General features: G+C 42.0%; 1 protein-coding gene across 6 annotated transcripts in view; it reads right to left on the reverse strand.

Moving 5' to 3' along the window:
* Positions 1-20,708, reverse strand: part of KALRN (kalirin RhoGEF kinase) — an 872,788-nt gene that overhangs the window by 51,112 nt on the left and 800,968 nt on the right. For all 6 annotated transcript variants that reach the window (XM_061609058.1, XM_061609049.1, XM_061609051.1 and 3 more), the window contains 7 exons: positions 11,340-11,473; positions 10,727-10,793; positions 10,160-10,263; positions 7,226-7,295; positions 5,893-5,979; positions 3,421-3,513; positions 2,428-2,478 (listed from right to left, as the gene is read on the reverse strand). In XM_061609058.1, the coding sequence (XP_061465042.1) occupies positions 2,428-2,478; positions 3,421-3,513; positions 5,893-5,979; positions 7,226-7,295; positions 10,160-10,263; positions 10,727-10,793; positions 11,340-11,473 (606 nt within the window). The remainder of the gene's footprint in view (positions 1-2,427; positions 2,479-3,420; positions 3,514-5,892; positions 5,980-7,225; positions 7,296-10,159; positions 10,264-10,726; positions 10,794-11,339; positions 11,474-20,708) is intronic.

Genomic DNA, 20,708 nt, shown 5'->3' on the forward strand with positions numbered 1-20,708 from the left:
AAATATGATTTCCCAACATACCCACAATGTGACCTAAAAACTCACCTACAAAATCATCTAGCTGGCACAATTACTGCCACCAAGGACCAATCACCACCAATGCAGAAGCCTCTTAGATATTCTGCTCTGCACAGGAAAAACCCAAAATATCCATATCTTCATGACCCCTGATGGGCCAAATCTGACAGGTAGGTAGGGCCCCCACCTTCCAGTCACCTGATGTCATTATGAGACCAGGTGATGCTGTGCTTTGAAGCCCCAAATATTGGGACTTCAAAGTGCAGTGTGGACCTGTTTGAAAGCCCTTTTGCAAACAGTCCTGCACTGCTCTTTAAACCAACTGGTTTTTAGGTTTAAAGAGCAGCACAGGGGTGTGATGCCCCTGTCAATGTAATTACTGTAAATATGGTAAGTGAGGGTTTATTAGAGTATATGTGGTAGGTAGACTGAATGAGAGGGGGAAGTACATGGGTTGGAATGTTGTTGAGTGTTGTCTGATGATTGGCTGAGCATCTGGGTGTCTGAAGGTATAAATGGGAGGGTGACAGTTGTGAGAGGTTGGAGTGCTGAGAGGGGTTTTTGGAGAGGGTGGTGGTTGGTTCTGGGTTTTGGAGGGGTGGATTGGATTTAGGTGGGTAGTGAGGCAGGTTATTTATGAAGAAATATAAAGAGTAACACATCTTATGAAACCACACACATGTTGTCTGAACCTTTAAGTAATCTTGTTATTCCCTGTGTAAATAAATAAATAGTTCTTGGTTTACCAAAACACCTGATCCTTGGCTGGGTTTCACAGACCAGAAGGGTGGGCAGGGCATATACCAAGATGGGGAAACAGTATCAATGGTGGCAGCGGTGAAGAGATAGTGTAACATCATCAGGTATCCAAAACAACCCAGGGCTGTAATCTTTATAGGCACAAAGACACAGGGGGGTTGTACCCTGCAAGTGCACCCAGACACAACGTAGCAATAGGCCAGGAGGAGACTAAGGCACAGTCTCAAGGCAATATTGTTTACGGAGAATGTCAAGTGGTGGAGCCTAGCAGTGGGATCTTGAGAGATCTGTGCTAGAGCTGGTGAGAGAACCGTTAAGAGACCAGGACCCTGAGGTGGAATCATGACAGGTGGAGACCACACAGGAGGGGTCCTGACAAGGGGCATTTGCAAAATGACTTTTAAAGACTCCATGCTGCTCTTTGAACTTTGCTCCTGGAGGGGGAAGCACTGAAACAACTGTTAAAATGGAGGAAAAAATGTCAGTTTGAGCAGTTGTTTCAATGTAAACTGCTTCCCTCTCCTGAAGCAAGGCATGCCTTGGTCCAGCAAAGGAACAAATGGGAGCTTAAAGTAAGCTCCCATTTGTTCCTCTGAAGCCATGTCAATATCTGCCTCACACCTGACATCAGATACGATGGCGGATGGGTGTGATTTGGGGAAAACGGCTTAGTGGGCCAAACTGGAACCCCTGGCAGGCTAAGTCTGGCCTCCAGGTTGCAGGTTCCCCACCCCTGCCATAGCCCCACTGCCTGCCTCAAGCTCAGATTGTGTAAGTGGGTCTACAGAGGGATCAGTTTTAGACAGGGAAAAAGGCTCTTAAACCTCTAATCCAAGTCTTGTTAATGAGCTGCTGACATTGGCATGATGCGAGTGGGAACCTCTCATAGTGAAAACGGCACCTTAGATAGAAAGCCCTCAGGTGGGAAGAAATTATTACATGTGTATGGAGGATGTATGAAATGGGACAGAGTGAATCTATGCACATAGAGAAGACTCCCCACTTCAGACCTTTGCCCTCAATGAACTGATGGTGGGGAGGGTCAGCAGGTGCAGCCCCACTCCACACATTCATGCAGAGAATGCCTGAGGGGGACTTAAATTATCTGAGAATATACTGTCTAGTGCTGATGGGACTGAAGGTCAAGCAACATCTGGCAGGCACAATGCTGGCTACTCTTGGCCTAGCATAAAGCCACTAGAAAGTTCTAGGCTTGCATCTGAATTCGGGCCTTTCCAGTTTGTAACTTGTGCTCTTAATTAATGTGTCACACCATTAATTAATTGTGTTGATTTGCAACAGTCCTTGATGACCAAGGAAAGAAGGCAAGGAAGGTCAAAAGTAAGACTATTCAGAGTACACAGCAACATAATTTGCTGCTGCATAAGGCTAAGTTTTCATCCACTAATTTTAGCCCTAGTTTACATTTTGCATCAAACATTACTGAAAAACTAATACAGCATTTAAAGGATAACCTTGTGTTTTCTTTTTAACTGATTTGACCATATTTAAATTGTTATTTGAAAATATATACTTTTCCATATCTTAACTTTGTGTTAAAACAGATACCCAAGATGCTCACAATGTAAACACATTACAATTATTAATAAAAATAATACAAAAGAGAAAAGCAGCAGATAAAAACCATACCTCTGTGTCTGAACACTCCAGCCCAGCTTTTTCACTGTATTTTAGAAAATCCTACAGGAATAAAAAGCATCCCCTTTAAAATGATTAACAAGAATAGCTCTTTATATTTTCATCTTTAAAGGTGTACTTGTAGAAAGGATTTTATCATGGAGACATGAAAATTCACTAACTTCAAGTATGTGCACATGACAGTTTAAAGTGGATTTAATGCCTTACATCCGTGCATGTTTTTTGCATTGCTAACACCCTGATTCTTGGGGTCAATACCCCCCTCAGCAGACTTTTCATTCTGCAATTTATACATAAGTGGGCCTAGAGGATAGTCCTAGGACATTGGCACAAACTGCCAGCCTTACAACATATCAATATTTCAGCCATTAACTGTTTTGCTTCTGGAAACAAAAATCACCTGGAGTCAAAACATACCCCAGAAATGCACTGAATTTTGCCATTGGGGTCTATTGTGACCCAACCAATGTTAGCAGATTAAAGTTGTTCCTAAACAGTTTGCAATGGGGTTTTCATGACATTAACTTTTTAAAACTTTAAAACATAGTTTTTGTTGTTTGTAACTGAAAATTTAAAAAAGTTGTTTACTCAATAGGCATAAGGAAGGGGCAAGCATTCTGCTTAGAAAAATTCTACCTTCTCTAAGTAAGGTGTTTCCTGGCTTTGGGTGTTTGGGTATTGTTAAGCACGCTTGTGCTGACACCCCCACAATGGTTTTGGGGAGTAAAAAATGAGCCCACCTTACCACTCAGGATGACGGTATGTGGTAAGGGGGAAAATACAACATAAAATCGCATGTTACCCGACTGTAGACGCATTGAAGCACTGATGCAATATGGGAAAAACAACAAGGAAAACTCCATTGTGCATACAGGGAGCACTTTGGTTTAGTCTGCTTGCAACTGTTTTTGTCTTTGCCATTAGCAGTATACAGGTCTTTGATCATATTTTTCTTAGAAGTAACACTTCACTAGTATATTTCACCTTGAGTAGCAGCTGGTACTTGGTTATTCTTTGAATGGGTTTGATTAAGAAGTCACTGAGAGATAGCCGCTGTTTTATTTCTTGCTGCACCTCCTAGAAGATAAGAAGTAGGCAACATCAGCTTTAAGAAAAAAATACTTATTCATATATTGCCTTTCTTCCATGGAACTCAAGGGGTCCTATCCAGGCACTGACCAGACCTACACCTTAGTTTTAGCAAAGCTTTGTGTTATATGCCTTCAGACAATGCCCTGAGATTACAGCAGAATATGATATGTTGACTAGCCCATCTTTCCAAACTGAACAGCTATTGTTTAAACATTACAACAGACCTGAAACTTGCTTGTACCAGTAACATTTAACACTAGAAGAGGTTAAGGTGAGTGGATCAAGCACGAAATTTCTTCAAAGCAGTGCACAAATATTTTATGAACAGAACATTAGCACTACCATTTGTGATGTAAATGGAAGGAAATAACCCCCAGCCCCAAGTGAGTGAAATTTGAACAGACTTTGCAAACAGGTTACATGGCAGAAATGTTGCTTTTAAGCAATGATTGTAAGCAACTGTGTGAGAATTGTTTAATCTTTATATTAGAGGACGTTTCTAGACCTTGTGGCAGAGAAAAATGAAATGTTTTCATAAAGGTTTAGGAACCAGGAAGTACTGAGGGGTTGCTCTCTAACTTTTGCTATCCATTCCCTGTATTTGTGTTTGTCCACGCCTGCCCCACCTCAGTCTCCCATACCCCCTTTATAATATCTTCAAAACAACATCCTTGCGGGCATTAGAATTACATAAATGACATAACTTTTCAACAAAGACTATTTTAGCACTTTAAAGATGAACAAATTTAGTTATTTGGTGTAACCTTTCAGCTGTACCTATTCTACCTGTTTCCTTTTGTAGCCAACTTTGACTCCAAGAGGCAGGTGTGGAGTTTTCTCTGTCCCTTCCTATTTACAAAAATATGCTGTATTGATCAGATACAGATGATAAAAGAATGGAAAATCTGGTGCTGATAAGTAAGATAGTCCCTCACAAATTGTCTGGTCCTATAGCAACAAATGCACAAGGAGTCAGATGGGGCACAAGAGCAAGAACCCACTAATATGAGGCAGGCTTTATTGTTGTTGTGTATTATTATTACTGCCCACCCTTCACAACTAGGTCCCTGGACAGGTTACAGAAATTTAAAATACAGTATTACAAACAATTAAAACACAATTACATTCACAGGAATAGGGTGGGTCCTAAAAACATAAATCTCCAGTGCTGAAGGCCAGGGTAAAAAGGCGCATTGGTAGCTTTTGCTGAAAAATGTACAGCAACGGTGCCAGATGCACCTCTGCAGGGAGGCAATTCCACAGCTTAGAGGCTGCCACAGAGAAAGCCCTCTCCCAGGCCACCACCAGCTGAACCTCTAAGGATGGTGAAACTACCAAGAAGGCCGCATCTGCTGCTCTTAACAGCTGAGAGGATCTGTAGGGAAGGAGGTGGTCTTTCAAATATTTGGGAACTAAATCATTCAGGGTTTTAAACACTAATGTGAGCAGCTTGAATTGGGCCCGGAAACAAACTGGCAACCAATGCAACTGTTTTAGAACGCATATAATCCCTGTTCTAAAAGCAACTCCTACCAGTAATCTGGCTGCTGCATTTTGGACCAGTTGAAGTTTCTGAGTCATCTTCCAGGCAGCTCCACATAGAGTACATTGCAATAATCCAATCTGGAAGTTACTAGAAGACAGCATACCGCAGCCAAGTCATCTCTGTCCAAAAGGGGCCATAGCTGGTGAACCAGCCATAGCTGGAAACAGGCACTACCAACCAGTGAGGCCACCTGAGAACTCCAGTAACAAAGTTGGATCCAGAGTACCTTGATCCAGCTCCTTCCAGGGGAGTGCAATCCCATTCAGCATAGGCCATCTTCCCATCTCCTGGACTCAAAAGCTTGGAATGCATAACACCTCTTTCTTTTCAGGATTCAGTTTCAGCTTGTTGGCCCACATCCAGTCACCTGTCTAACACCTCAACCACCTTTCGCAATTCAGATGGAACAGAGTGATAGAGCTGAGTGTCATCCACATATTGGTGACATTTCACTCCAAAACTCCCGATGACTGCTCCCAGTGGCTTCATATAGATGTTAAATATCATGGGGGACAAGATGGAACCCTGTGGGATGCTACAGCAAAGCTCCCATGGTGTTGAACAGAAGCCTCCCATAACTACTTTCTGGAAACATCCTTGGAGGCAGGAAGGGAACTACTGAAGTACTGTGCCCCTAACCCAGCCTCCTGAGCCATTTGAAAAGCAAAGAGAGAAAGGTGCAAATCCAATAATCCAAACAGGGAGAAACTTACTGACACAACTGTAGGAATGTGTGTGCAAATATGAGAGGGGAGAAGATATCCTGTCAGGTGTATTTTAAGCTGCAACATGAATGAGGCATGAAGGCCAGGTCTTACCTCAAAATATGTGCCACATTCTGCTACTATATATTCAGATTTTGGTTTGTTTTGACAGTACACCACATACATGTGTAATCGCCTCTCCTGTAAAAGCAAAAATTATATCGTTTTCTTAGATTAAGCACACACTGCAGCTTTTACCAGTGCAAAGACAACAGCAGAGAGCAAATTTAATTATTCTTGCCAGCCTGAGCCCATAGGGGCTTAGGGTGGATGCATTTTCCTTGCTTTCCTTTTGCTGTCTACTATCACCTGATCAAAGAATTGTGGAACAGCCACCAACTTTCAGAAAAGGAATGAAGAAATCAAGATAAAACTAAAGCCCAGTTCACAGACCCACTGGTTTACAAAAAGTATTCATGTGGTGAAGAAGCACATATGGCCCTCCTTCCCACAAAGATAACAATGTATGACTCGGTTGGCCCATGTGGACATCAGATTCATGTGATGCCTCCTGCTCAAGAAGGGGAAGATTGTATGATTGGTTGTCAGGAGCTATGTAGCACATGACACTGCTGCTTTCACTTTGCTGCAACTTATCCCTCTCCTCTTAGCTTTCTGAAGCAGTCAGGCACTGCCAAAGAGACTAAACAGTTGAGCAGCCATAGTGGTGGTGGTGCTGAGCAGACAGAAACAGAGCTCTTTGTCTCACTGACTGTAAAAACAGATAAGAGGTACAACCAACCAGTCTTCAATATACAAAGAGGTAGTTCACAGGCTCCTGTGCTATTATTACTTATTAAGCTAAAAGATGAGGACATGCCCAAGGCAGGTCAGCAAGTATACGATTGATCTAGGATACTAATCAAGGTCCAAGCTCATCAAGCTATTACTAAGGAGGCACTTGTTCTATAATTCCAATTGAAGTGTAAAAAACGTAGACTGTTAAATAAACACTATTATTGGAGGTCACCAGGTACATTTTAGCTCTGTTCTTTAAGGCACACATCCTGTACACATACACAAAGGCTATACCCAAGAAGTAAGAAGCTAAGCAGTATTTGAATCGACATTTCTGTTCAGATTTCTGTGTGGTGGTGGTGGTACATTTCCAGCCAAACTTCACCAGAAAGCATCAGGTAGAACACAGCATTACTACAATCATGGCTTTAGTTAACACATTTTTGTGAATATTGGTGGAAAGTGACCCTCTTTCTAGAAAAGCAAAATAAATACTTCACTCACACATCCCATTTGGCTTGCAGGAACTCCAGATATTATTCCTAGCCCATTTGGTATTTTTTTAACAATGAAAACATCATCCATTCAGCATAACAGGGACACATTTAGAAGGCATTTCATTTTTACAAAGGACTAAAGTTTAGCTCACGTGTTTGATGAAGAGCTGTGCTAAACGGTCATGCTCCTGAAGGCACTTTTCCAGTTCAGCAAGGAAAAAACTGCAACAAAAAAAATAGCAGCAACTATTCCTAAAATCTGCCTCAGTACTCTTTTTTAACAGACCATACAGTTTTATATGGTTACAGACAAAACTACCTTGATATAATATCTGTTACTTCTGAATAGCTTAGCGTGTATCATTCTGCTCAGTGGCAGAGAGAATTTTATTGCACATCAGGCATAAGTACATATAAAATGCCATCTGCAGCCATGAAATATCTCCCTCTAGAAGTTGTGAACCTTGCTATTTTCCTCAGAGCTTGGAAGTAATTAGTTACAAAAACAAGTTACTTGTAATTTATTACTTTTTGAGGAATGAGTGGGTAATTTCTTTACATTTTGATTGTAATAGGAGTAATTTTATTACTTTTGAGGAGTAAAATGTTTCCGGCATTACTGTTGGTCACTGCTGGCGGGAGGGGGAGAGCAGGGAAAGTCTTCTCCTCTGATTTGTGGATGGAAATCATGTGCCTCTGCCTCCCTCCTTGCCTCCCTTACCAGTGAAGAGACCACCATTGCTATCTTATGGATGAAAAGAATTATTCTACTACCTGTGTGTGTGTGTTTATTTTTAATGTTGTTTTAGGCTACTTAAGTGTGCAGCAGCCAAGGGCAGCACCTTGTAGGCACTCTAGATTTTCTTTTTAGTAACTTAAATGTAATTGTTGTGATTACTTTTGAATAAAGGTAAAGTAATCAATTCCTTTCAGAACAACTGCAACTGAATGCTGATTTATTTATTTTTGGGGCCACATAACAGTAATTGCAATTTATTCCTTTTTAAAAGTAGTCTTCCAAGCTCTGATTTTTCTCATGTTAATATAAACAGAGCCCCTAAGACATAATTACCCACAATTCTTAGCAAAAGGCTCACAAGACGGGAGTGAGTGATCAGATTTTTCTGCTCCATGAAAGATTTCCCTGCCGCTACCTTCATTTTTGCAATATCTTTCTGCTCATACAAATCCCATGTTAACCTGCAATAAGACCTGCACCAGCAGCTAGAACATTCAGGAGGCTGTGGAAGAGGACTTGCCATCTTTGCCCTTCCCAGCATTTCCCTTTCTGCTGTTTGTCTCCTCTGGAGAAGAAAAAAGGAGCCAGGTGTAAGCCATCTAGCCTGGTGAGAGAACCCCTCCCCTCTGAACTGTATTTAAGCCAGGTCCTGCGGAGGCTCCTTGGAATGCAGTAAGACCCGCACCTGGAGCTCTATTGTCTGTTCACTTTCTTGCTTTGTATTTAAGTCTAGACTGTTGCTTTTGTAATATAACTTATTCTAATTGTTGATGTTTGTATTTAAATTTATTGTTGCTTTTTGTAAACTCCCTTCTCTCCCCTATCCCAATGCTTTTTATTCTGATATTTTGAATATTTGTTATCAGCTGATTTGAGCACAGCCTTCAGTGGAAAGGCAGCATATAAATAAACACAATCACTCACCATTCCTCTAACCTCCCTCTATTCACATGTTAGTTCTGCAGAAAAATCTCAGATCAGCTATTTATTCCAATTAGCAACCCTGAGATAACTCAACAACATATACTCATTTGGTTTTAAATGCAGGATGCTTCAGAACCTCGTCACAGGCATAGCTAAAAATGGAAGGCCCAGAAATGTGATTTCAGCAATTGCCGAGTAAAAGATGCCAAACACTAGCTAGAAACCAGAGTAGTGCTATGTCCTATAAGTATCCATATTCAGTCAACTCATTTCTGTGGCAAGAGAAGGGACCAGACATTACTAGGGCAGTGTCTTGCACTCTTCCCATCCCCATTCACTTCTCTGCAATAATGGTAAAAAGTGTTTTGTGAAACCACATGTTTGATATCAAATACACAGACGGTGGGTCAATGGGATAAGCTGCCCCTGAAATGTCCCAGCCTTGGGATACTTACAGTGCATCCTACACATGACTGCTCAGAAGTAAGCCCCACTAAGTTCAGGGAGACTTACTCTCAGGTAGGTGGTTATAGGACTGCAGATTTAATTGTCAAAAACTAATTGCTCAGCCTTGTATTAGTTAAGAGCTTGTCATGTAAACTTTGGAGATTTTGTGCATGCATTGAATACATGTTAACAGATACCTTGTGAAAAGGACACTTTATTTTTTAAAGAACGTTTCAGCTTCTGCTTTGTACTGTTCTTTTAAAAATCCACTTGAGCAATCTCGCTACTTCAGCAACAGGAAATTTCAATGATTTTTCAGTGTGAAAATCAGCAATGATAGATAAATGTACTTGAAAAATGGATCATCTTCCATTATAAGTGTTTTATTTGCTGTGTGTTACACAGGGGAACCTTCTGTGCATTCCATGACTCTTTGTACATATGCCAGGTAGGTCCAACATACCTTCTTTTGGCCTCACATGAACCACCAGTACACATCTGAGAATGTGCCCCAGAATTCTCTTGCTAAATCACAACAATCCTTAGCAGACAAAACATAGTGGAAAAGTCTCCCTGAGTTTAAGCATTTGGAATTCTGTTTCTGTTTTCATATTTGACAATCTGAAGTCTGGTCTATGAACAGCCCCCATGTACAAACATGGATCTTTAATCTTCTAATGTGGAACCGTTGGATATGGCTGAAGCTATTTCAGAGTGGTCTACTTTAGACTGGGCACTAGTGCTTTTGCATGAAGGTTGCAAGAGGCATCTTGAGATAGAACAAGTGTTCAGAATCATTTACCTGGTGGCATTAAATGAAATGTTAACTGGCACTACTCTTTATATAACATTAACTCACACTGAACTTTTTTCAGGGGGTGGGGGGATATGGTAGAATAATTCAGGCCAAGTTCAATATGTCTGTATATGAGAAGTCTTATTCATTTTAGCAGTAGTCAGTTTAATATAGACTTACTCTTTGTGCCAGTCATAGATCTGGTGAATGTTTCCAAACACAATCTTGTCTTTCCCTTTCATGTCTTCAGGAACACCTTTTTCTTCTACTCTTTTCATGAACCCCTTTAAGACATTTTTAAAAAGATTTTTTTTTAAAAAAGAAAACCAGTGATTAAGGTATGGCAGAGTTAAACAGGAACACTATGTTCACTTTCTATGAAATGAATAGTAATTTAATAATTGCCTAACACAAAGTGAAGTAATATGTATATATTCAAGTTATATATTTATTTTAGTAACTTCAGATTCCAGGAGTTTTCAAACATATCTTTAGGGATACACATCATATTTACATGAGACTTACTCTATATCCAAACAGCAAGCCAGCAACTATGCCTTTAATAGTAATTGTTTTAAGGATAATTAGAATGGTTTGCAAAATGACAGTATAAAAATACTTCTTCTTTGCCCTCAATGGCAGATAAGATTATCTGTTTTGGGTTCATAAAGAAGATAGTTATAGTGTTAGAATTTACTGAAGAAGCCACAGTGAGAATATATATCCAATCTAGTTTGTTTTACTCACCTCCACCACAATTCCTAAGTCTTTGACATAGTCTTTCTCCGTCTGTACTAGTTCATTTAAAACAAACCTAAAAGTCAAAAGAGCAGCATATTGCAGTGGCCAGGCTAGATGTAAGTAAGGTATGGATAGTCAGGAACTCTTTTCATTACACTATTATTTACTACATGTATATCCTGCCTTCCCTCCATGGCAGCACTTCAAGTGGGATATATAGGGTTCATAAGTGGTCTCCCATCCAGACCCAGGCCCGAGTATGGCGATATCCCTTTCTATTGGTCATGGTTTCTGGGCTGATGGGAATTGTAGTTCAGCAACATTTGGAGGTCCAAAGGTTCCCCACACTTGCTCTATTGGAAATAGCGGATGAACACCTATCTAATGTATTAATAATAGGGGAAATGGTTTTAGACTGCTCTCATCACATTTTATACAAACTATAAATTCAGCATAACTTCTTTTGCATTAGACCAAAGTCAACTGTTGAAGGGGCCTATTGGTTAGTGCCCAGGGCTTCACCAATACACTCCTCATCCACCAGTTCTGAGCTCACTCATAAAAGGCCTTTTTCTACATTACAAATACAACTTGAAAAAAATAACAAAAAATAACTTACATCCTGCCTCTCATTGCTTTGGCTTTTTGTTCTTCTTCAAGGTTTCTTGAAGGAGGAGTTGAAGGTGCTACATTTTCGTTCAAGCACCCTGTGGTGTCTTTTAAACTTCCGCGGTAGGAGCCTCCTTCTAATGTCTTAAGAATAAGAAAAAAGCAAAAGGATTCAACAGAATATTTTAACAAATTGACTATACAGCTACTCCTATGCTGTTTCTCAGGAATTCTATCTTAGTAATAATGAGCAAGGGGGAAAAACTTCAATTTTCTCAAAATGTACTCCAATGTCACATTAATTTTTTTCAGGCTGATTGGAGGAAGATAGCATAATGGAACTGGTATACTTCAGTACAGCAAATTTCACAAACTTAAGAGCATCTATTAATTCCAGAGAATTATTCCAGGGTTTCTCTAGAATATTCTGAAACACCCCCCCCCAACCAGGATCAATGTTAAAAGGTTAAGGTGTTTCATTGCTAGGTGTTTTGTGCAGGTGGGTTCCCACATTTCCCAATGCGTTCTTTACATCTCATCTGCAGATCTGCTCTGCAGCATAGTTTTAAGCTGGTCAAATATCATGGACTGAGTTACTCCCAGACCAAATGATACCCAATTTGCACTAAAAGCATATAGGTGCATTATGGAGGCAAGCAGCTATTCTGTTGTTGTTACTATGCCACTGCACATTTGTGCAGAGAAACAAATCCTCCCCCTGCCCCAGTAAAAACAGGGAGGGAAGAAAATGAGGAGTACCATCCCTCCTCCTCTTTAAATTAATCTCACTTTATCTCAGAATATGTCTTATTTTCCCAGAAATTCACAATTTAATAAATCACTTTTATTCCAGCCTAAACATTTACACTTAACATTGAATTTATCTTGGTATACAAAGTCCTCAAGACAATACTTGTTTCATTTAAAAGAAGCATTATTATCCCATCTGAGATCTAATTATTAAGATTTCAAGACACAGAAGTACAAGCATATTGTCTGAATAGAAATTTACACAACTAGTTGCAAATCAGAATTCCATTTCCAGTATCAGATCTTTATTTGTAAGCAGTGCTCAATCTAGTTTCCTAGCTCAGCTGTCATGGGATTCTGTGATTTAAGAAGTTAGGCTATCAGCACCAAAGCCACATGTACAAGGTGAGGTGGTAAGGGGTGGGATGAGAAGAGATCGCATAGGCATAAGGGTTTTTCTCAATCCGATTAAACCAAGGCTGATCCATTCAACTCTGACAAGTTGTAACTAGGGCTAAGAGACTGGTGTTCTGACTAGTATGGATAGATGATTAACAGGCATGCCAACATTCATCTGAAAATGAAAATGCAGCTTAGCTATAATAAAGGTGAAGGAATATTGCAACAAGCAAGTCTGACCCAAGAAGTGGTTATAAAAAAAAATAAGTAGTACAGCTCAGTTTTATGCATGTCCCTTTGAGATGTCTACAGAGCTTGCTTCCAAGGAAACATGCCAAGTTTAATTAGATCTGAACAGGGTGATTCATGACAGATGCTTTTGGAGGTCACCGATTCATAGGGTTGCCATAAGTCGTAATCGACTTGCACATTACAACAACAACAACAACAACAACAACAACAAAGTTTAATTAGATTTCCAGGATTTTTTGTTGCTATATTCATTAATATAAGCACTGCAGGGGGCTTACATCTAAGGTGGGATATTTATTTATTTATTTATTTATTTATTAAATTTATATACCGCCCGACTAGCAATAGCTCTCTGGGCGGTGAACATAAAATAGCATAAAAATACAATGAATAACAAAATAATACTAAAATACAATCAACAATCCAATACAATAAACATTTTTAAAAGTAAATCAGTGTAACTTAAAATGCTTCAGAGAATAGGAAGGTTTTGACCTGGCGCCGGAAGGAGAGCAGAGTCAGCGCCAGGCGTACTTCCTCGGGGAGCCTGTTCCATAGTTCGGGGGCCACCACTGAGAAGGCCCTAGATCTTGTCATCACCCTCCGGGCCTCCCTGTGAGTTGGAACCCGGAGGAGGGCCTTCGTAGCAGAACGTAGTGCATGGGCCGGTTCATATCGGAAGAGGCGTTCCGCAAGGTATCGTGGTCCCGCACCGTATAAGGCTTTATAGGTTAATACCAACACTTTGAATCTAGCCCGGAAACATATTGGCAACCAGTGCAAGCTGGCCAGAACAGGTGTTATATGCTCGGACCGCTTGGTCCTTGTCAGCAATCTGGCCGCCGCATTTTGCACTAGTTGTAGCTTCCGAACTGTCTTCAAAGGTAGCCCTACGTAAAGCGCATTACAGTAATCCAAACGTGAGGTTACCAGAGCATGTACCACTGATGTAAGGTCCTTTTTACTCAAATAGGGACGTAGCTGGGCTACCAACCGAAGTTGGTAAAACGCATTCCTAACCACCGAGGCTACTTGAGCCTCAAGTGAGAGGGAAGAGTCTAAAAAGACTCCCAGACTACGAACCCGCTCCTTTAGGGGGAGTGTAACCCTGTCCAGGACAGGGTATATATCCACCATCCGATCAGAGAACCCGTCCACCAACAGCATCTCAGTCTTGTCTGGATTGAGCTTCAGTTTGTTAACTCTCATCCAGTCCATTGTCGCGGCCAGGCAACGGTTCAGCAAATCGACAGCCTCACCTGAAGAAGATGAAAAGGAGAAGTAGAGCTGCGTGTCATCAGCATACTGATGACAACGCACTCCAAAACTCCTGATGACCTCTCCCAACGGCTTCATGTAGATATTAAAAAGCAGGGGGGACAAAACTGCCCCTGCGGGACCCCATATTGGAGAGCCCGCGGTGTCGAGCAATGTTCCCCAAGCACTACCTTCTGGAGACGACCCGTCAAGTAGGAGCGGAACCACTGCCAAGCAGTACCTCCAACTCCCAACTCCGCAAGCCTCTCCAGAAGGATACCATGGTCGATGGTATCAAAAGCCGCTGAGAGATCAAGGAGAATCAACAGAGTTACACTCCCTCTGTCTCTTTCCCGACATAGGTCATCGTACAGGGCGACCAAGGCTGTCTCAGTGCCAAAACCGGGCCTAAAACCCGATTGAAATGGATCTAGATAATCAGTTTCATCCAATAGCGCCTGGAGCTGGCCAGCAACCACCTGTTCCAAGACCTTGCCCAGGAATGGAACATTCGCCACTGGCCTGTAGCTGTTAAAATTGTCTGGGTCCAAGGAAGGCTTTTTCAGGAGTGGTCTCACCACTGCCTCTTTCAGACAGCCCGGGACCACTCCCTCTCGTAAAGAGGCATTTATCACTTCCTTGGCCCAGCTACCTGTTCCATTCCTGCTAGTTTTTATCAACCAGGAGGGGCAAGGATCCAGTACCGAAGTGGTTGCACGTACCTGTCCAAGCACCTTGTCCACGTCCTCGAGTTGAACCAACTGAAGCTCATCCAACAAAACAGGACAAGACTGTGCTCCGGACATCTCACTAGGATCTACTGCTATAACTTGAGAGTCTAGGTCCTGGCGGATACATGAGATCTTATTCTGGAAGTGATCGGCAAACTGATTACAGCGGGCCTCCGATGATTCCACCGTGTCCGGAGGGTTTGAATGGAGAAGCCCCTGGACAACTCGAAAGAGCTCCGCTGGGCGGCAAAGAGATGATTTAATAGTGGCAGCAAAATGATGTTTTTTAGCTGCCTTCACTGCTCCTACATAGAGCTTAGTCGAAGCACTAACCAGCGCATAATTGTATCCATCGGGAGTTCGTCTCCATTTCCGCTCAAGCCGCCTCCTATCTTGCTTCATCGCTCTCAGCTCCGGAGTATACCATGGAGCTGTATGAGCTCTACACAGGAGAGGGCGTGCAGGAGCGATCGTGTTTACAGCCCGGGTCATCTCCGTATTCCACAGAGCGACCAGGGCTTCAGCAGGAGCGCCAGTCCTATCAGCCGGAAAATCCCCCAGAGCCCTTTGAAAACCTTCAGGATCCATAAGTCTCCGGGGGCGGACCATTTTAATAGGTCCCCCACCCTTGCAGAGGGAAGAGGTTACTGAAAGTCTAAACTTCAGCAAGCAGTGGTCTGTCCATGACAAAGGGAGTGTTGTAAAACTCCCCACATCCAGATCACTTTCCCCATGCTCAGTAGCAAAAACAAGGTCTAGAGTGTGCCCCGATACATGTGTTGGACCACTAACATATTGAGACAGCCCCATGGCTGTCATGGAAGCCATGAAGTCCTGAGCCGCGCCAGACAAAGTGGTCTCGGCATGAATGTTGAAATCCCCCAGTACTATTAGTCTGGGGGACCTCAACAATATATCCGAGACCACTTCCGCCAGCTCAGTTAGGGAAGCCATTGGGCAGCAAGGTGGGCAGTACACCAAAAGGATTCCCAGCCTGTCCCTCTGGCCCAACACAAGGTGCAAACACTCCAGGCCAGTAACTGAATGAACATGGTGCTTGGTGAGTGAGATGGAACTCTTATAGACGACAGCAACCCCACCTCCCCGACCCTCAGATCTACCATGATGCTGAACCAAGTACCCCGGTGGGCAGAGCTGAGAGAGACCAACTCCTCCCTGCTCACCCACCCAGGTCTCGGTTATACATGCCAGATCGGCTGTCTCATCCACAATCAAATCGTGGACGAGGGAGGTTTTATTATATACCGATCTGGCATTTAATAACAGCAACTGGAGATCTGAGAGTTGGCTGATAGGACTACCAACGACCTTGCGGGTGTGGGAAGGACCGGAACAAGGCACAGCCACAACATGTCTGGACCGCGTTCCCCTTACCTGGCACGTCCTTCCCACAGCGCCATATCTTCCTTTGAATTAAATTGAAAATATAGATTAATGAACTGAACAGCCCTTGAACCAAATTTTCCAAAAGCGGTTCTTCATTTTGGAAAAAATATATATACACGAAGAAACAGGCATCAAATATATCTACTGCTTTAAAAAGCAAACAGACAAATCACAGATGCTGATTATTGCACCTACACAGCTTGTGCTGGCAATTCACTTAATACTGTAAAAAGAAAGAAAGAAAATATTTTAACAGGAAAAGTACTTGTTCTGCAATCGCACTTCTAGAGATTTAATAGGTAAATAACAGATGTTATGGACTGCGTTATAGCCAACTGATGTCATCAGCAATACATTAACCAATCAAGAAATTTACAAAACTGGTTTTATTGGAATTTAACTCTAGCAACCAATTGACTATAGAACCAACATGGGACTGTGATTAGATACTCAGTCGACAGGAAACTCAGCAACAGGACCAGCAGCTGAGTTATGGTGCTGCTGAACTAGGATGTTTCTCTTCATGAGATTCCAGGTCTCCACACTTACCAGCTTGCTTTTGACCAGTTTTTCTATTGCACTGACAAGATCCGCAGCGGTTGGGACATCGGAGATGCTCTGTCGAGCAGCTAGCAAAGAGGAAGACTGCAAGACACCAGTTTGCAAAGGAACAGCAGGTTAGCAGGAATGAGAAGGAATTAGGAAAGCCAATAGGCTAGCAGTTTTGAGGTCACACATTGGGGTACAAGGAGGGAAAAACATGACAGGAGCATGAAGAGTTAAGGAGAAAGTCATGACATACACAAGGCAGCAGCAGATTGGAAAAGCAGTGAACCTGCTCTGGGATTGTGGGGAGCATTTATGCCTGCAGGGATTCTTCTAAAGACTATTCCTTAGTCACACAGAAGATCCAAAGAGAGATTAGAACAGTTTGGTTCCAAAATCTTTCTGCTACTTCTGGAACAAGAAGAGGCGGGTGAAGTGAGCTACCCTTTTCTCCAGGCTTGACATTTCCCTGCCAGCATGCAGAACAGAGACAATACACCTTTCCCTATAGCTTAAAGTGCACACAAAAAGGCAGGTTGGATCATACTAGAATTTTTCAAGCCCAGCACTTAATTGTGTTGTAAAAATGTCATGTTACTGCAAAATTCTACTAAGTGTCCAACATATTGCCAAATATTGGAAACTGAAAGACATTTTGCATGTTATTCCCTTCCCCCCCCCAGCTGTCAACTTTAAAAACATGAGTGGGAAGGATAAAAGTATCAGCTACAGACATCTTTAGAATACCCAAACTGCCAAATGAGAGTTTGTGCTGAGAAAACGTACACACACCCCTCTCCAATTTCAGACCGAAAGTTTTGTGTATCACAATTAGCAAACCACTGGAGGTCTGTTCTCCCTTTCCCATTCACGTCTAAGATTGGAGAAAAACATCTTAAGTAGTAATGAGCGTTATCCTCCAAAAAAAATATAAGGGCTTTAGAATACATTCTTGCTAAGTATGCAACCCTCTCAACCAGTCCTGAGGACTAGATTCCCGGTGGTGGTGGTGAGTGCTGTTTTTTTTTTTTTTTTAAAAGACAAGGTACAGAATACGTTGAAGAACATTCAAGACACTTTACTCTACTCATCCAGTTTCCTTTGGGATGTTTGGAACGGGGCAGGCAGGAAAGACTCATCCTGCCATTTCTTCAGTAAGACTGGATCTCAGATGTAGACAGAAGTAGACTGCATCTGGCAGATGAAAGTGCCTGGTTCACTCCTGCTCCTTCAAGAGCCCTGAAATTCACCAGTGGTACCATAGCTAATGAGGAGGCTGATACATTTAAGATGCCTGGAAGGGAAGCCAACAGATGGATACAAAGGATGGACTCATTGTGAGCCTGGGATTAGCAGGGGGGGTGGACTTTTAGCTTTCATTTGAGAAGAAAAAAAGGAACTTTCTACCTGCTCTAGAACCAAAACTGGATACCAAAATGTGAGCTGTCCATCTCCTCCCCTGGCAATTTATGCAAAGTGAGCTAGCTTTTTGCTCCAAATCCCTGCCTCTTCAGGTTTTTAGCCAATGAGTGAAATCAGAGCTGTGACTGACGACTGGGCAGCAGAGAATCAAAAGCTGCAGTTTTCTCATCTCTGGCTAGTGACTTGTCCCTTTCTAGTCTCCATCTGATCATTAGGTACTCCCTAGAGTTATTTTCTGCAGATTCTAGTACACAGTAAACATGAGTTGGTGTCAAAGAATCCCCCCCCCCAAAGGTAAATGCAAACTGAACACTTTGCAGAGAGGCTTGTTTGCTGTAAAAAAAAATATCAAAAGTGTAATGTAGCAACCAAAGCATAGAGGGTGGGGGATGACTGCTTTCTTGGCTTTCTCTGTATGCTTTTATTTGTAGTGTCTCCTCGCCCCATTGAGTAGACATAGGATTGTACTGTAAGTCACTCGGACTTTTGAGTAGACACACAGGATTGTGGTGTTAATCTTTCTCTGTATCCCCTCTAATCTTATTTTTTAAGCAATTATGCAGGGCTTACGTAGGTGTCACTGCTGTTATTTGGCAGGAAACTAATACTGTTTTTTAAAAAAAATGTTCAAGCAATGACCAACTGGTATGGACAGTAAAATATTATATGGGGTGTATACATTTTTACATTTTATGAGGAGTGTGCTTTTTCAAATCTCCAGTTGTTGTTGGAGTCTTTCCAACAATCTGGAACATGGAGGTGACCTGGGCAGTAGACACCATTGCTCCAAAGCGCCCTCTCCCACCAGGGAAGGCCCGTAATACACCTTGGTTTACTCAAACTTTGAGCCCGATGAAAGGGCAGGGACGACGTCTAGAGCGACGATGGAGAAAAACACAGTCTGCTTCTGATTTAGAGCTCATTTTCGAGCCTATCATGTGGCAGTGATGGTAGTGAAGAAAGTGCACTTATCTGTCACCATTGCGTCTGTTCAGTGTCATCCAGCAATGCTTTTCTGGGTGGTCCGGGGACTTTTGGACTCTGGCTCTACATTAGACCCTGAGCCCTCAGTTGCTCGCTGTGACATGTTTGCGAGGCACTTTGCAGATAAAATTGCTCGCATTCGGACTGACTTGGACTCCTCATTATCTACAGTTGTGCCAGATGTCCCTGAAGCTTCCTCTAGTCATTTTCTTACAGATACCTTTCAGCTTGTAAAGCCTGAGGATGTGGACAGGATTCTGGGAGAATCGAGGGCACTATTTGTTCCCTTGCCCCTTGCCCATCCTGGTTAATCAAATCTGTCAGAGGGGGAGTGGCTGACTGGTTGGCATATTTAATTAACACCTCCCTAAGGGAAAGTTCTATACCAACACTGTTGAAGAAGGCTGTGATAAGACCTTTGTTAAAAAAGCCTTCGTTAGACCCTGCAGATCTTAACAACTTCCACCCAGTCTCTAATCTCCCCTTTCTGGGCAAGGTGACTAAGAGGATAGCGGCTGCTCAGCTCCAAGTTTTCCTGGATGAATCAGACTATCTAAGCCCTTTCCAATCAGGCTTCAGGCCTGGTCATGGGACAGAGACTGCCTTGGTCGCCCTGCTTGATGACCTACGCTGGGCATCAGACAGGGGGAGTGCATCCCTGTTGGTGCTGGTGGACCTCTTGACGGCCTTCGATACGATTGACCATGGTATCCTTCTGGGCCATCTAGCTGGGATGGGATTGGGAGGCACTGTTTTACAGTGGCTCTGGTCCTATCTGATGGACAGGACCCAGAAAGTGGTGCTGGGAGACCAGTGCTCAACCCCCTGGCCATTGGCCTGTGGGGTACTGCAAGGTTCCAATATATTCCAATATATATATGTACATATATTGTATTTTATGTATTTTAATTGTATTTTAATGTTTTTGTGATTTTACTGTTTACAATTTTATTATGTACATGTTTGATTTTATTTTTGTAAACCGCTCTGAGTGCCCTATTATAGGGTAGAAGAGCGGGATAGAAATATTTTAAAATAAATAAAAATAAATAAATAAAACAATCCTGTGAGGTAGGTTAGGCTGAGAGCTGCTTACAGTATTTGTTTGTATGCGTTGGCAAGTTTTGTTTTTTGTTGGTATTTTGCTGGAAAATATCAGAATTGTGGAATATTACTGTTAAAGCAAAGAGGGGGATGTCCCCTCCACTGCATGGTCTGTGAATATGACATGATATAGTTGCACCTGTCTTTCCTTCCTGGGTCCTCCCTCCCACTCTTATTTTTGCAACAACCCAATGAGGTAGGGTACGCTGAGAGTGAATGAAAAAACATGTTCCAAGTAATGTATTCATTATATGATGCCATTTGATCTAGCGCTGCCACTGGGATATTGCTCTTTTTAAGAAAGATTTGAGTATTGTTGAATATTGTTCTTATTCATAAAGAACTTAGACTATTTTCCTGTTGAAAACTGTTTGAAAAGGGTTTTTTTGCTGCTGCTTCTATCTTTTAATATTATTTTAATGTTTAAATCTAATTTAATGATTATGCTTGCACTATTTATTTTCCGTTTGAATTTTTTTTTTAGCTGCTGCTATCTTTTTATGTTAGTTTAATGTTTAAATTATTTA

This window comes from Rhineura floridana, chromosome 2 (genome assembly GCF_030035675.1).
Source record: "Rhineura floridana isolate rRhiFlo1 chromosome 2, rRhiFlo1.hap2, whole genome shotgun sequence".
Lineage (NCBI taxonomy): Eukaryota > Metazoa > Chordata > Lepidosauria > Squamata > Rhineuridae > Rhineura > Rhineura floridana.